Source organism: Vanellus vanellus (assembly GCF_965231255.1).
Source record: "Vanellus vanellus genome assembly, chromosome: 3".
NCBI lineage: Eukaryota > Metazoa > Chordata > Aves > Charadriiformes > Charadriidae > Vanellus > Vanellus vanellus.
In genome coordinates, this window is record NC_138907.1 from 35,582,073 (window position 1) to 35,599,366 (window position 17,294).

The 17,294-nt window shown below is 49.3% G+C and overlaps 1 protein-coding gene across 2 annotated transcripts in view; it reads left to right on the plus strand.

Annotated features, from left to right (window-relative positions):
• Nucleotides 1-1,086: 1,086 nt before the first annotated feature.
• Nucleotides 1,087-17,294, plus strand: part of MDGA1 (MAM domain containing glycosylphosphatidylinositol anchor 1) — a gene marked incomplete at both ends in the record, with an annotated part of 150,702 nt that continues 134,494 nt past the window's right edge. For both annotated transcript variants that reach the window (XM_082481839.1, XM_082481838.1), the window contains one exon: nucleotides 1,087-1,213. In XM_082481839.1, the coding sequence (XP_082337965.1) occupies nucleotides 1,087-1,213 (127 nt within the window). The remainder of the gene's footprint in view (nucleotides 1,214-17,294) is intronic.

Sequence of the window (17,294 nt, forward strand, 5' to 3'; positions counted from 1 at the left end):
TGTCCCTCCTCGTCGGCTCCCTTCCAGCTGCAGCCCCCGTTAGTTCCCACCAGGAGCTCCGGCAGCCGTCGAGGGAAAGCGACACAGACCTCTCTACAGCTGCAAATCATCTGGGAGGCGGGCGGAGCAGGCAAGCAGAGGAGGCGAAGCACCCGCCCGAGCCCGGCACACAACAGCACGGAAAGTTTTGAAGGGAGAAGGACCCGGCAGGCTGGGGGGGAGGCGAGGAGAGCCGGGCTGAGCTGCAGGCGGAGCGAGGGTGCGTAGTCTGTCTGCTCCTCGTTTGCTTCTCCCTTCAGGCTGGCTGGGGCGATGCAGTGCAGCTGGGGGAGCTCTTGGGAGCCGCTTTAAAAAAAAAAAAAAAAAAAAAAAAAAAGAAATCCTTCCTGGTTTTGATTAATTACAACAATCCCCTCCCCAGAAGATCTGGAAAAGAGGAGAGAGAATCACCTATCCCTCCCTCCGCCTTTCAGCAGCTGGCTCCTACCCCCCACCCTCGCTTCCCCCCCCTTTTTCTCCACCTCCTTCTCCTTCCCCCGTTCGCTCCTGGGGCTGCGGCCAGAGCCTCGTTGGGAGGAGGGAGGGCGAGGACTCTCCCAAGTTGGCCCCAGTTGGCAGCACTTCGAGCAGCGCGGGACTTCGGGCAGCGCTCGGCGGCTCCCGCTGAACAAAGAAATCCCCTTTCCCGCAGGGGCCGGGGGGCAGCGCTGGGCTGGCCCGGGCCCCGCTCCTGCCCCTGCCCGGCGCCGGCCCGGTGCTCCCCCGGGGTTGGCCTTTCCCCGTGCCCCGAGTGCGGGCGCGGCTGCCCGTTTTTCCTGGAGATCCTCGAGCAACCTGGCGAGGGGAAGCGGGAAGCGGCGCTCCGCTTTCCTGCCCTCCCTGCCTCCTTCCCTCGCTCTCTCCCTCCTCTTTTTTTTTTTTTTTTTTTTTTTTTTCTCCCCCTTTTTCTTTTTAAATCTCATCCCCAGGCGGCACCGGTGTGGAGGGTTCCTTCCTCCGCCCCAGGGGCGCCGGTACCCGGCGCGGAGCGGGGCGTATGGGGCGGCGTTTCGGGAGGTTTTCGCCTGCTCCTCGCTCCCCCGCCGGATGCTGCCTGGGCTGTTTTGGCTGCTTTTCTTTGCCGGCGATGAAGGCTCTGCCTTGAAGATGGAGATGATCTGTTTTTTATTCCTGTCTCTGGTGCCGGTGTACAGCAGGGGACAAGGGGTTTACGGTAAGAGAGACGCTGTCGCGGTCGCCGTTTGGGAGGGAGGGAGGGAGGGGGGAGGCGAGGGCGCAGGCGGCGGCGATGGGATCAAAGTTAAAAAAGCACCTGCAGGAGAAAGTAAATGATGCCGGCGGAGCTCGTCGCAGCCCGAGCGGAGAGATTTATGCAGCAATAGGGCTTCCAGCGCCTGTAGCGACTTCATAATTCCTCGCCGTAACCCCTGCCCGCCGCCGGTTTGCGAGTCCGCCGCGATGGCAGGCAGGGACCGCGGGCCGGGCTGCCGCCGGGCCGGCTACGCCTGGAGCCGGGGCGGGGGGGGCGATCCCGGTCCCCGGCCCTGCCTCCCCGCTACCCCCCACCGACCCGCCTCGCGTGGGGCCGCCACGCCGATACCGGCGTGCGAAAGGCGGCGGCGCGGTTCGGGGAGCACCTCCGAGTTGCAGTTTCTTTGGGGCGGGGGGAGGACGGGGGATGCCTTGCGCTCCCCTCCCCTCCGCTCCCCGCCCTGCCCTTGCGGGAGCACCGGCACGGGTAGGCGAAGAGGAGGGCGGCCGGGGCTCCGTGGCCGTGGGGGGCTCCCTCGCTGCCGGGGCCAGCCCGCTCCCCGCCGCCGGAGTGCGGGGCGGTGCTCCCCGGCTCTGCCCCGGCGGCTTCCCCCGCACAGCCCGCGGCGAGCCCCGCCGGGCTCCGTCCCCTCCCCTCCCGGGTTGGGGGTGGGTGGGCGAGGGGTGAGGCTGCTTTTGCACCCTGTTGAACTTCGTTGCCGATTTTCTTCTTAAGACCGAGGGGATGGGTGGGGGGTGGTATGTGGCAGAGCTGATGTCGAGCTGCTTGATTATTTTTTCTCTTTTATTATTATTGTTTGTTTTTTTTTTTTATAAATATTTATGCAGTTATGGTGTTTACTTCCCCTCCTTGTTTGCAGGCAGGGGTGACAAATGGCAAGCTGGGGTGTCCCCCGGAGAGGTCTGGCTCCCGCAGCCCCTCCGCTTCCGAGGGCAGAGAGGAGGGCAGGGGGCAGTGGCGGGGGACGGCACCCCGTGCCCCCTCCGAGCACAAGCCCTGGCTTGAGAGAGCAGCCGGGATTTACTTTAGCCCAGCCGTGCAGCCCCCCTTCCCCTCTCCCAGCCCTCTCTCCATTCGTGCTTTACAAGGTCTGCATTTCCAATACACTGGGAAAAAATAAATAAAAGCAACCCACAAGACTTGCCTCTCATAACAAGCCGGCTTTATCTTGGCTTACAACTCAGTTGTGCGTTGCTGTAAAGTCCTTCTGGAAGGCATGCCTCTGCCTCTAACGAGCCAAGCTCTCCGAGCTCTGAAGAGAGACCCCAGTGAGAGAATCCAACCCCCCCGCTCCCCCCTTTTTAACAGCACGCAGCCAGTCTCTTGTGTGAGCTCTGGCAAAGATCAGTTCAGTCTCCCTGACTATGGGTAAGTCTTTGTAGGTCACTTTTTAATGATGTATTTCTTTAATGGAAACAATTCCTCCTTTCTCCTTGAGGGCTGGGATGTTAATTTGAGTTTGGGTCCCTTTTGTAAAATAACCATTTTAAATAGAGGGTGTTTGGCTTCCTTTCTTTTTTCTTTCTTCCTCCCAGTATATGTGTTTTCTCCCAGTCTGCATGTCCAGAAGAAAATTGTAGGACCCTACGAAGGCTGGAAAGATGAGGAGTAGAATGAGTTTGTGGTACAGAAACCTGGTCAGGGCAGGTTATTTAATCCTTTAAAACAGGTAATCTGCCTCTAGCTGAACTTTTATCATTTTGTTTTAGTGTGCTTGCTGCTGAGTAGCTGTCACTTGCTGTAGAATGGCCTTTCTGCTCAGGATTGTAGCAAGAGGGACAGAGCTTAAAACCAGTTTTGCTTAAATGTGCTTTAGAAGGTTGCCTGTTGTATTTTTTTCATCCACTTCAGTGAACTTGCATTTGATAGAGTTGCTGCTAAATTAGATCTTCCGAATAACTTGCTGATGTTTTTGTCTTTTTCTCTCAGAGAGAGATTCGAGAAGCTGTGTACAAAAGAAAGCACAGATAGAGACATGCACTAAGACGAAGGCATCCTTTTAAGCCAAAATGGTACACTACTTCTATCTATTCTCCTACTTAACTACACAAAGGAGAAATCCGGTCTCTTCCCTCCTCTCCCCTCCCCTGCCTCTTCAAACTCTCTGGTGAGACCATCAGGAGCCTTAATACGCAGCTGTCTGAGTGCAGCCCAGAGCGGTGTCTCGTGGAATCGGCACACCGCAAACTTCCACAGTGACTAATAGTTTTCATATTGTCTTTCTCAACCCTGCCTTCAGTCTACTACCCCGCACTGATTTCATGCCTTGTGCAGCCAGCACTGTTCGTTTGGATGCGAAATTGCTGTTATTGATGGCTCAAGCAGAGCCAATATACTGTTATATTTGCAAGGATAAATAAAGCGGGATTAGAAACTAGTCCTGCTGCCCCCCCCCCCCCCCCCCCCCTTTGGTTTGTCCTAAATGTTAGTCTCTCACCATAGTTTTAATCTGTACTTGGGCATTCTGTGTTGTGAGTGTCAGTCTCATGTGGCACTTATTGTAGAAATTATGGGAACTTAAGTATCATGTTTCAGATCTGTTTTTCTGCTTTTGAATATTTATTTATGGCAGTGGAGATGGGGGGAGGCATCTATGTGGGTCTATAAATATATTTTACTTCAGTAAATCTGCTGAGATTAAATCAGATTAAACGAGATAAAGTATCCATGTGATGTACCCTTTAAATAATACACCCACATGGATGCGCACAAAAGACCTCTGTCTAGGAGAGCGGAGTTGTTGGAGAGGTTTATTGAGATGAATGGTATAAATAAAATGTGTGTAAGGGGGTTTCTGGGAAAGGAGCATTTGCAACGGAGGTGCAATTTAATTAGGAGTCAAGGTGCTTTTAGCCTGCTACCTGAAGAGGCTTGTTATATAAATTGGCGTTTGTTGTAATGACTGAAGTGTGTCTGAAACCCTCTTCTCATTAGCTGATCCCATCCTTTCAGCCTTGTTTGTTGCAATAAGACAAAGCTGGCCTGATACAGAAGGCAGTTCAGCAGACTGCCAAGAGGCAACTTTTATTAGCCTTTTGTGGTACCCCACTTCCCAAACTGCATGTGCCTTTCAGTCCTGGTGCGTTAATGCTGCTGATCAAGATGAGGCGCGAGCTGTAACAGATCTCTGGCAAATGTCAGAATTTGAAGGGAGGGAGGAAGAGGTAAGGAGAAAGGGGACTTGCCCTTCTAGGCTTGGAGTTCCCAACGCTTCGAGACTATAAATTAGACTGAAAGGGGAGGATGGAGAGGAGTGGGGTCCAAAGGGAAGAGTATGCCTCTTGCTTCCTAGTCGGCCTTGCAGACCTCGGGACTTGCATAGCTCTGGTTTGGAGTGTGCACAGGGCTGCTGCTTCGCTTACTGCATGCGCAGTATATAATTAGCATTTTTGGGTTGTCTCGCAACTAGCACAGTCCAGCCGATCAGCGGCAGCCTTTCAGGCTGAATAAGAGAGTGGGATGTTTCATCCCCTGCCTCTCGTAACTCACCTGCAGAAAAGGCATTTCGGGAATGGTCATCATGCTGTCCGATGAGGGGCTACAGCAAGGTGATGGAAAGGGAATGAAAGGAAGATTTAGGCTGGGCAGCGGGGAAAGCTGCCTGGCACCCTGACCTGGGGGGCTGCATTACTTCAGGCACTTGGAACTCATGGGGGTGAAGCACTTGCAGTACAGAACTGCCCTGCCCTGGCCTCTGAGGTGGGCAATAAACGACCCAGTAAAGCTCCTTCTTTAAAGAAACATCATCACACTGAATCACCTGTGAGATGCCACTACAGGCAGCCAAAAAATCTAGCGGAAGAATGTCTTTTTGCGCCTGCGATGGAGGGGTGTCATCGTAAAACATATCCTGGGTTTAGGCCGTAAACATTCGCGCTTTTTCATTTTGTGTACACATGACGTGATTTGTTTCCCGCTCCTTTCACCTGTAAAGTAAAAGCCTCTTTTCCTGGAGTTTCAGTGCAGCATTGCCCAAGCAGGATGCCGCACGCCTTCTTTGAACCTGTGTGTGTGTCTTTAGCTGCCGGTTTCTGGGGGCATGGGCACACTCTAACGCTAACCTTAAGCCTGGGGACTGGGGACCAGTCCCTCTCCCCCCGCCACTGCCCATAGCTTTTTAGCCAGTGGGAACAGGAGTCCAGACAAGGAGCTCTTCAGCTTTCTTGCTGTTATCCCAGCGCGCCCTGTGCCCTCAGAAATGGGTGAGCAGATTGCTGGCTAAAGTAGCGGTGGAGTTGCCTCCTGTGAGCCACTTCTCAGCTGATTCTGCTTCGAGGATCACTGTGCTCATACACTTCTCCAGATTATATGTATATATTTATATGTGTGTGTGTGTTTGTATGTGTGTATATATATATATATACACGTGCACATATACACACATCCTTTGTGCCATTTCTCCTTGTTATCCATCCTTTCAATCTATGGTGGCTTAGACTATAGCCTTTTGGTTACAGGAATGAGTTTTGTAACTGGAGGGCTATAGAAATAGCCTCACCTAAGGACTGGGTCGGTCCAAGATTTGCGTAGTTCTTCAGCAGCTCCTTAAGGTCAAGGCATTAAATCTGTCCAGTCCTGTGCTCCAGCATACCCTGCTGTTCTCCACATGTGGTGTGTCAGATTCACCCTCCTGTGACACCAGAGCCTCTGTTTTTAGGTCAGGTCAGTAGTTTCACACACCAGATAAGCCCTCAATTGGCTTTAATATGCAGTACTAGAAAACTGACATTATCCTCTTGACAGGTTGTTTGCAACTTGCTGGTAGAAGTCAAAATATTTCACTATAGGTGTCATCAGAAACCACCATCCTATGCTAATTTTTGTGGGAACATGAAGACAGATGTTGAATAATTTGACATGAGCAGCATAGCTTTTAAAATTATCACCGTGTCAGGTTTGCAGTGGATTTTTTTTGAAATATATATCTGTATTTCAGATGAGTTTAAGAGAGAGGGGAGGGAGATGTAATAAGTGGCTCCCAATAAGTGGAAGATGCAGCAGAAGATGGCCTTGGAGGTTCAGTAGTCAGACAGCAATTCAGCAGTGGCAGTAAAGGATGCTGTGCTGCTGAGGCTGCTGTCCTTATTTTTAAGTAACAAGACTAAGTGACTTCCATGCTGGTAACTCACAGATCTTGTGACACTTCCCATCAACCAGAAGCCCTACTATTTTGCTGTGTTTTGACTGGAGTTACTGCTATTCTGCTTGCTTGAATAGGGCAGTTTCAGGCTTCCAGTCCCTCCCCCTATGCACACCGTGCTCTTTTGGTTCGTTAAGCATCATCTATGCCCAAGAGTCCTGCCTGCATGGCTACGGGTCATTATGAGTAGGGCAGAGTTGAGGGGTAGGGAAAAATTGCATTCTGCCCAGTATCAATGGGCTGGTGAAAGCAATAGAGAGAGATACGTTTCTGCTAGTGAAAGACTGCTTGGGGTGGAGGGTCGTTCTTACTCCGTTTGTGGGAATGTCCCAAACCCTACCTGCAAAAGGTTTGTTTAGCCGGCATAAGGTAAATCCACAGTCAACTGGTTTGCCTGTGTAGCTCTAGAGAGACAGTTCACTCGTGAAGTTTTCACCAGGGTAGGTGAGATGTTGGTGGTTTTTGTGCAGAGGGGTTGCTGTGTTGTGTCCTCAGAGGGAGCTGCGTTTCGCTGTGGGGAAGATGAGTGGTCAGCTTGTGATGGGGCTCCTTCCAGACAAGAGACAGTGGAAGATGTTGGTTTGTTCTCAGAGATGCTGTGGGTACCTGCATCTGGTAATACAATGGGGGTGTCTTTAGGCTATGCTTCATAGCCCAGGTCTCGTGTAGAGTGAAACTATTAAGAAAACTTTGAGACCATTTCTGTTCTCAAGCAGTCGAGGTGAACGTGTCAAGTGCCCATGTCCCAGCCACCTTCTGCCAATCATGAGCTGCTGGTGTTGCACAGGTTTAAATCCAGAAGGGGAAAACATGCCAATGTCCCCAAGGCCTGTGGAGGAAGGGGAGGGATGTGGCACGGACATTGCACAGCAGAATGCGGATCTGGCAGGGCCTCCAGCATTCCCCACAGAGAGTGATGTGCTGCGAAGAAGTGGGAGAGGAGAGTGCGTGTGTTTCAGGAGAGTGCGTGTGTTTCATGTCTCTGTGCCCATGTTTAACTGGTGAGATCTCTGCTCTGTAAGGATCCAAGTACTTGCTTTGAAAAGAAGAAAGCTTTCATCTGTCCTTTATTTGGGGGAAGGGGTTGAAGGAACAACGGAGAATTGGGTTTTATAGCCAAGCACTTGCTTAGCATTTAAAAGAATAAATTAAACGTGTGATAACCCATGGAGCTGACGATCAAAAGCGCTGCATTAAAGAGCTGGGAAAGAACTTGAGAAGTGGAGACGGGAAAGGGAGATCCCGGCCATTAGCTGATGTCGGCTCAACAAAAGTTAGGTTGGAGAAGGGCTGTTACCCACAGGTTAGCTGGGACAAGGGCTTGTCGGGAGGCAGGGAGTTTTCATGCCCGGTGTCAGGTGTTTCTTGGAGAGAAGGCTTCGGCTCCCCGCTTGCTTTCCTGACTTCTGCTCAGGTGCAACACGGCGGCTGCCGGCGACTCCCGCTTTCCCTCCCGCCCAAGGGAAAGGTGGACGAAGCTGCCGGTCTTTCACCGTTCTCCCTGCGGGCTCCTCTCCAGCTGTGGATGGAGACCACATCTGGGCGGAGGGGCGGGGGGAACACATCTGGGCAGCGGGGCCGTGCCGCTCCGACGCTGCCCAGCAGAGGGAGGTGTTGCACCGCGGGGGGGGGGGGGGGGGGGGCGTACCCGGGGGTGTCCCCCTTCCCCCGGGGGCGGGGGGGGGGGGGAGCCGGGACTTACTCAGGACAAACCCCCTGGAAACCGAAGCGCCGCGTCGGGAGCGCCCGTCTGCCGGCGGAGCGGGGGCGCGGCGCTGCCGGACACGCGTGGGGCGGGTCGGCCGCGGGTCGGCGGGGGTGACAGACCGGCTGGCCTCGGCTGAGCGCCGAGGGACGCCCGGGGGGCAGCTTGTCCTCTCCCGTGCCACTTTGGTGGACTTGAGGGGTGCAAAACACCCCGCCTGTCCGTCTTCCCGAGGGCGGGAGCGAGGCCGGAGTTGGTGGGAGTGAAGCGCCGGGATTGAGCTGCTGCTTCTGCCCGGCCTTTGGTGCTGGCTGCTGGCGCGCTGCCCTGCGTCTCGCTCTGGTTTGGTTTAGGGTCTGAAGCTCTGTCACATTGTACCCAAGCAGTTCACGATCCTTTTTTTTTTAATTTATTTTCCTTTATTTATTTATTTTTTTTCCTTTCTTCCCCCTCCCTTCTTTCCTTTGCAGAGCATCTTGTTGTCCCTTTCCAATAAAAGATCATAAGATCATAAAATAAAGCAAGTGCAGGCCTCTTAAATTTTTAATTAGCTTTTCAACTGTCAGCTCTTTTTTTTATTTTTCCTTTTTTTTTCTTCATGTATCTGTATGGTTGTGGTTTGGGTATTTTTTTTTTTTTGTTCGTTTGGGGTTTTGTTTATTTAGTTTGGTTCTCAAAAATTAAAGTTGGGATTAAAGGAGTTACAGGAATCTGAACAGATATGAGGGAAGAGGGACCCCTGTGCATGGCCTTGATCTGGCAGGAGGAGAAAAGATGACAGCAAGGTGGCAGTTGGCTATCAGGGCCTCTGAAGTGTTTAGGTGAGAGCATTAGTGCTGCAATATATCTCCTTGGCTCCGTGAGGCAGCAGCGCTGAGGATGCCACAGCAGAGGTATTCGAGTGATGCTGGTGTTTCGGCTCTTGGAAAACATGACTTAGGAACCTGAGCTTAGTGCAACATTGTCTTCTGAGCATTGTGGGTGCCTCCAGGGAGCTCTTTTCACCAGTGCATTGGCTGTGCTGTATCCCAGGTCAGCTTCTGACTACTAATACCTTTAGTTTTAATGCCCAAATACTCTGGTCTGTGGATGGCGAAAGGACATACCTGAAGTTAACCAGGGAACTAGAGAGAGAGAGAGAGGGCTGAATAGAAATGATTAGTTCTTTAAATTTTCTACTTGTTCCTCTAGACCAGGCAGTATGGTTACTCCAGTGTGTGTTTGTATGACTGCATGCCCAAAATCTACCGAGAGCTATATGGTCTAGTAATGTTTAAACTCCTCTGAGAATGATGGTCCCTTTGTACGCTTCTGTAAAGCACTCTGTGTTCTCGGTGTTGTGCTAGTAATGAACAGCAGCGTAGATGCACTTCTATATTTCAGTGGTTGCATATGAGGCAGGACAGCCTGTTGGAGACAGACGTGGTGCTGGAGTGGCCTGGTGATTTGGAGTCACCAACCCTGCCCTGGGAGCAGGTCACGGCTCTGCGCTGGGCTGCAGACCTCCAGAGGGAGGGTGCAGCGAGGTGGTGGTGAGCAAGGATCTCAAGCAGCTTTTGTGGATCCGGCCAGCTTCTCCCTTTCCCTTTGCTTCTCTCACTCGTGCTGCAAATCGCTGGTGGATGCGGTGTTGGCTGTTTAGCTTTCATAGGGGAGATATTACTGATGTAACTAAAAATCCGTCTCACTGTGATGTGCCGGCTTGTGGTTTCTCTCCACTGTGAGCTGTAGCGTAGGACAAATGGTGTGCGGATACTTTTGCTGGGTTTGTGTAAGTGGAAACGATGAAAGGGTGAGGATAGCAATTGACAAAGGTGCAGTAAGAACGGCAGTTTCTAAAGACAAATTAGCAAATGTCACCTAGAGAAGAACTGACATAACATTGAAAGCTAAAGTCAAGCTGTGAGAAAGGCTTTAGGATGTCTGCAGGTGGACATTTAATACAAGAGTAGCTGCTTGCTGTTGCTGCTTCTGTTTCAGAAGGAAATGGTCCTTCACTAATTGGCGTAAATTGTTTTAAAAGAAAAGTGGATGGGAATCTTGTGCATCTCTTGTGTGCCTTTGTGATGAAATAAAATGGAAAAACAAAGATGTGATTCAGACAGATGTTTGAGAAACGTGGCAAAATGGCTTTTGCTTACAAATGCCATTTCACCTTCTGGTGCTTGCTCCGTGCTTTGCACGGTGGAAGAAGGCATTTGTAGAATTAGAGTGAAGAACGACTGTCTCTCGCTAAGTTTAATAAATGGATTATTCTGACTCAGATCATCCCTTGAAATAGCGGAAATGGGAGAAATTGAGGCTCGTACAAGTAACGTGAGCAGCAGGAGCCAGCTGGGGATGGGAGACCGAACTCCCCGGCCACTCAAGTGAATCCGGCTGGGAAGTTAAGAAAACTTAGCTGGTCGGGGGCAGTTCCACTGCAGTTATTAGACCCTGAATATCCCTCTCAGAGTGCACAAGTAGGATTTCTTGTGGGTTTATGTGTTTTCCATCACTAATATCTATGAGCTTCCATCTTGACAATGCCTCTGTTGCCTACAGTTATTCCGCTTTGCATGTGGGGAAATGAGATGGAGATTAAGTGATCTGCCCGTGGCAGAATGGAGAATCGAACGTCTGCAAAGTTTTAACCAGCCTTTTCTCTCTGGTAAAGTGCAGCTGGTATTAAGTGCAATCCCTGTGGCTGATGGATCCAAGGTAAATATATCCTCGATAAGAAGGAATAAGCCATTGAAAACAGTCTCTGATCCAGTTATCTCAGAATCAGGCTTTTTTTTAATAAGAAAACAAAACCATGTTTGTTTTCCAGTGCTAATTTAGCTCATCTTTGTTCACAGGTTAGGATTTATTTTAGGACACCTTTTGGAGGTCTTACAGAAGTTGAGCCTTACCGTACAACACTGGGGGAGAAAGAAATCTTTTGGACATGGGTACATACATGGCTTTTCTGTGTGAATTTGCAGGTGGCTTGAAAAATTGCTCTGAGGGAGGTGCAGGACTGGATTAGTTCTGGGATCTGTTGACTCGTTCTGCAACACTTTAAATTATTTTGCGCTTGATCAAAGAGGCGGTATTGCTTACTATGAAAAGCTGTTGTCGTGAATGGAGGAGATTAAATGACTATTGCTGGTACCCGAGGGAAGGACAAAGAGTCTGAGGTTGCCGTGAAGGAGCAGAGATGTGGGATGGGCAGAAAAAAGCAGGGGACCGTATTGTAGGTGCACGGTGAGGGACAGTGTCTGGGACAGAGGAGAAGCTATGATAACGAGGGTGGAGATGTGGCTCTAAAAGAAGGCTGGATGCCAGAGCAGAGCACAGCTTTTGAAGAAGCAAAAGGAAAGTCTGAATATTCCAACACGTTTTGTTATTTTAAGTATGTGCTAAGCCGTATTCCTGTTTTTCTTACAAGTATGAAGTTCGGAAGAAGAAATCTCTAGTGTTTGTTTCCCAGATGCTAATGAAGGCTGAAAGGAATTAATGTGAGTGATTTTTTTTTTTCTTTTTTTTTTTTTCTTTTTGAAAGATTTTTCTTTTATATTTAGAGCAACCAAAATTCACAAGTATGTGTTTGAGAAGGGGATTATCTTGATCAGTCATCAAGTAATTGCTGAATAAGAAGACCTTCTTATCTCTGGAAACTGGGACTCGGAAGTGGGCAGTAGTGTTAACTGCAGGTTGGGAAGATCCCCGTTTCAAGGTGTAGTGGAAGACACTTCCTTGCCATTCCTTTTGTACAACTACCTGAAGTGAGGTTGTAGAGAGATGAATGTGGGTCTCTTCTCACAAGTTACAACCGATAGGACAAGAGGAAATGGCCTCAAGTTGTGCCAGGGGAGCTTTAGGTTAGACATTAGGAAAAACTTCTATGCTGAAAGGGTTATCAAAGGCTGGAACAGGCTGCCCAGGGAAGGGCTTGAATCACCATCCTTGGATGTATGTAAAAGCTGTCCAGATATGGTGCTCAGGGACGTGGTTTAGAAGTGGGCCTGGTAGAGTTAGATAATGGTTGGACTTGATGATCTTAAGGGTCTTTTCCAGCCATAACGCTTCTTATACCCCTACAAATGAGGAATACTTGGAAAACGGATAAGAATGCAGGAACTTTCCCGTGCTATGAGACAGTAGGATTAGGGGAATGTTTTTGCAAACAAAACACCTTAAGGTGGACGTACGCTATGCCTACGCAAAAGTAGGACTGTAACTTGTGGGTGCAGTGTAGAGCTAGCTTTAAATGAGCTGTTTCGGTTGCTGATCACAGGACAGCTGTAACGGCGTGGAGCTCAGCCTGGCCTGTGCTCCAACCACTGCCGCAAGGTCCTGAGTGGGCTTTCCAGCACGTGCCGAGACCCCTGCGCCTGGGCTCACCTGCCAGCAACGTCCTGCGCTTGACTCCTCGATAACTAAACTGTGGGGCACCTACACCAGGTTCCCGCTTGCTTGTGGGTTGCAGCGCAGATGAGTAGAAGAACGGGCAGCGGTCCTACAAACCCAACTTGGCTGGCTTATTGTGGGGAGTGGTTTGAATCTTAAGGGCCGCAGCAGCGTAGCTACCCCGATCCAGTGGCTGCTAACTCTAGCGAGACAAGTGCTGGGGTTGCTCTTGCTCTGTGGCATCTTCCACGCGAGCACAGCTTGTGACGCGGGAACGCAAGCTGGCTTAATGCGGCATGCTGTCGCGAAAGAGAACCTCTAGACAACAGGTCTAGAAATAATCTTTAATTTTGAAAAGCTGTTCCTGAATAACTCCTTGCCCTGCGCTTAGCTATGATTAAGTTTCTAAATTGTTTTTTGTTTTTTTTTTTTTTTCAAAATGGGATAGTCGAGCTCCTGAACCATGTAGCTGCTGCATCTGAAGACGTTACCCGTAGAAACTAAGCTCCAGCTTTGGTTAAAATAGCACAATAATAGTTTGTTTTCTGGCTGGTCAAATGATAAGCAGCTCAAGACTTTCATCCTTATTCCAGCAGAAAAATGCAATCGACAGTAGAGAATGACTGTTTACTATGATGTGCATGATTAATACCATAAATCTTTCATGTTGGGTTGTTGGGTGAAAGGCATGAATATCACCACAACAAATTGAAAGGAGCAGTTTGCTACATATTTGTGGTTGGTAATCAGGCTTGAAACTCCGTGTAAAAGGATAAATTAGCCAAAGTGAACGGTAGTTGTCGAAACTAGAAACCACTCTGGCATTTGCTAAGCCTTGGCAAAGATGCCACGCTGATTTTTGCAGATCACAATGAGCATATGTACCTACTTGTGGCTGATGGTTATTCCAAGTGGCCAGCAGTAGTGTGTGTGCTATTTGACAAACAGTTCTGCTTCTCGGATTATTATGGAGACATTTCAAAGTATGTTTGCAGCATATGGCTTGCTTAAGAAGATGGTTTTAGATAAGAGACATTCGGTAAAACACAGCGGATCAGCTGCTTATCACTCAGCTTCAGATGGGTCAGCGGGGCATTTTGTACAGACACTTAAAAGAGCAGTAAAGAAGAACGAGGAGCGAGCCCTGAATCACAGCCTCGCAAACTTTTCTTTCCTTTGCAGAGCAGCGTGCAGGAAAGCTCCAGCAGAGCTAATTCTTCATAAACGGATTTTAATTTGAGAATTGCGTTTGATTGTCCCAAAGCAAGTCTAGAGGAAGTAGTAAGTGAGGAGGGTGGGGGAAGGAAACCGCCGTATGAGCTCTTTGCTTGTTAGGCCTAAATAAAAGCTTCGCAGGAGGAAGCAGGGGAAGGTGCTAAAAAGTACTAGGATCTGTGATACGCTTGGTGAGGTAGACAGGGAAATGGGAAAGAAATGTGTCTAGCTATTGCTAGGTTTAAAAAAAATAAAAAGAGAGAGAGAGAAAAGAAATGGATGCTGTTGATGGTGTGTAAATTCTAGGAGTGAGAATATTTCTCTCTTTTCATTGGCCTCATGATAATACCCGTGACATTGTTGCTGTTGAAAATGAGGGATTGGAAGAGCAAGTGAGAACCGCCGTCCCCGGCAGGCGGAAGCCTTGCCTGAAGACGATGGCACATCTCCCAGAGGGCCATAGCTGTAATTCCAGGGTCATGTAAAAGGGGGCTAGTCTTAGCACCCCCGTTGCAAGAAACAGGAGGATTTCATGTAGCTTTTGCTTATATTTTGCATATGTACTCCTATACACTCTTTTTAAGGGCCTGGATGCTCTGTGAGCATTGCCGTTGTCCGTGGGGAAACAGCTGCGAGTAACACGGATGCTGGACCCCAAATCCCAGGGTGATGTAGAGCGGGTGATAACTTGTAATTAAGGGGCTCATTTGCTGAACTAACTATTCTGATTTTTCCAGTATTTTATTTCTCCCTTTTTGTCATATCCAGTTAAAGTCATAGCAATTAGTCTTCGAGGCATGTTTGGCTGATTGGGTTTCTGTTGATATAAGGTCTTATTTCTTGCACGTGCTTTGACACACCTCCTCGCCTTGCTGACACAGATGACTTTTTACTCCTTAGCCCAGAAGGAAGCGATGCAGCTATGGGGCTGTGAGCGGGGGGCGTTGTGCCCGTGATCCACCGGCAAAAGCTGCCGGCCAAACTCCCACTCCAGCCTCTGCTACTGTCTGGCCGGGAGGAACGGTTGTGTTTCTTCAGATCCCCTGTGAAAAGAGAAGCTAAAAACAGGGTGGGCGGGAATCTTAGAGGATTCGCTTTCCTGGCTACAATTTTTGGCTCGGCTGTGCCGCTCATGTAGATAGCGTTTTAATTCTAAGGCAAAGGAGTTAAATCCAGATGAGCTGTTGCTTTTGGTAAAAACGTTGGCCTGAAATGCTGCACGTAATGGCTTGGATCCTGTCGCTGTCAGTCTTTCTTTATGACTCTTTTTTTTTTTTTTTTTAAAGACTTCAGTGTCAGCCAAATATGTTAAAAAAAAAAAAAAAGCCTTAAAACAAACTGCACCAAAAAAAAAAAAAAGGCCAGGTCTGTTAGTTTCTCCTGACCTCTTGCTTGTGCAAATTGAAGGTTGCGCCATTTGTCTGCCTCAGACAAATGTTTTGAAGATGAAGCTGGTGATTTCAGGGAGGTGTTTCCATCTGAATGTGGAGGGGGGGTATAGACAAGCAACCTTCTTTACCTTCTTTTTTGTGTGGTGCCCTGTCTTAGTAGTTTACAGGTTTTCATGGACATCTGTTGTTTGGCTGGTTGGTTGTTTTTTTTTTTCCCTCCCATCACCATTAAATTTTGACCGGAGCCTTTTTTAGTTACGTGGCGGTTTCCACGTCGCCGCAGTGGTGAGCATCCTTTCACTGACGGCCGGTTGCTGTGGTCACTGAGCTGCTGCTGCTGCTCTCCCGGGCGGCCCCTCAGCTGCCTTCCCCGAGCTGCTCTTGGAGAACCCGACAGCAGATCTGTCATCAAAGCGTAGAAAATCCTCGAGCGTGAACCTTCTTCGGAAAGCAATAGGCTGCTTGCTTTGTGCAAGCAGTGCCTCGGGACTCGGGCGAGCTAGGTAACACGCTGCCGGGGAGGCCGAGCTCTGTAGTGGGGGTTCTCTGGATCTAATCTCCCAGGTGGTGGTTTCTGCAGGGGTAATCCTCGTTTCTCTGGGCTTGAAAAGTGTCTGGGCACCTCGGTTTTAAAACCCACTGCACTGAAGGACTTGAATTACGTTTGTGATTATTCCAGAATGGGATAATTCTTATTATACTTGAACTGTAACTCAACTCTCGGCAAGTTGTGCTTTTGTCGGTCAGCGTGGAATAATGGGGAGAAAAGCAATGTTTCCTACCCCAAAAGTTTTTGACTGTTTTCTCTGGTATGTGATGTTATTTGAGTATCCTTTCCTAGAGACCGCAGGCCTGTCACTCTCATGACTTGCTGCCTTGAAGTGAATTGGAGGGAGCTGGCAAATGTTGTTTGGGTTTTTTTCTCCCCCATCCTTTGGGTTCCTACAGGATTATTGTGTTGGGATAAGAGGATTTTTTCCTTTCCATTGCTTAATTGCATTACACTGGTTGAAATCTTTTCTCCTTGCCTGTGTCACCTACATTTGTTCCCTAACTTTTGTGGTGGCCTTAAAAGTACAGCTAGGAGGAAGGGACGTAAATAGAGCTAGTGTTCAGGATGTCCCTTGGCTCTGGAGATAAGGGCCTGGTGGTGGGGAGTCTTTGTTCCATTGTCCCCCGTGTCTTCCCCTCTGCCTTCTCTCTTCCCCTGGTTCCTGTTGTTTCACCTTCGGAATCCTTGCTGAATTCACTTTGCTTAAAACAATATTTGTTTGAACAATAAAAGCTGTGTTAAAGGGATACATTATCACTTAGCTTAAATACACACATTGGCTCTGTGAGAGAGGTCTTTGCAAAGAAGGTCCAATTGTATGCTTTTGCACAGAAAATGAGTATGCAAACAAAATCCTGCAAGAGGTCTGCAACTGAAGAAAGCCCTTTTCCGCTGCTTCCCCGCATGCAGATATCCAAACACAACGGCAGTTCCTACCCCTGAAGCAGCAGCAAGGGAAAACCACGTGGCATTGAAATGCTGCCAGGGATACCTTTATACTGAGTTACAGCACTGAAGGCAAACAGCAGCTGGAAGCTTGGTTTGATCTTTTTGTGTGAATAAGATTAAGCAGCAGGCATGGTGCTGGCGAGGGGTATTTTCCTGACCCTCTTCCACAAAGCTTTTGAATGAACACTTCTGGAGAAACGCAGAGTATCTTCAGCACCTGCGGAAGGAGCGGTGACCGGAGGGCTCGGCACAGCAGGGGTGCTTTACCCGTGTCCCTCTCCTTTACTGGGGTACCGGTCTATCTCATGGTGTTCGTGTGTGTGCTTGACCAGCTGTGGTTGTACTGGTCTCCATTTGCGAGGGCTGATAGTTGCAACATGGGCTACAAAGATGATTAGGGGTTTGGAGCATCTTTCTTCTGAGGAAAGGCTGAGGCACTTGGGTCTCTTTAGTCTAGAGAAAAGAAGACTGAGGGGGGAATCTTATTAATGCTTATAAATACTTAAAGGGAAGGTGCCAGGTAGATGGGAACAGTCTTTCTTCAGTGGTGCTCAGCGATAGCACAAGAGGTAACGGGCACAAACTTGAACATAGGAAGTTCCATCTAAACATGAGGGGGAACCTCTTTGAGGGTGGCAGAGCACTGGCACAGGCTGCCCAGAGGGGTGGTGGAGTCTCCCGCTCTGGAGACATTC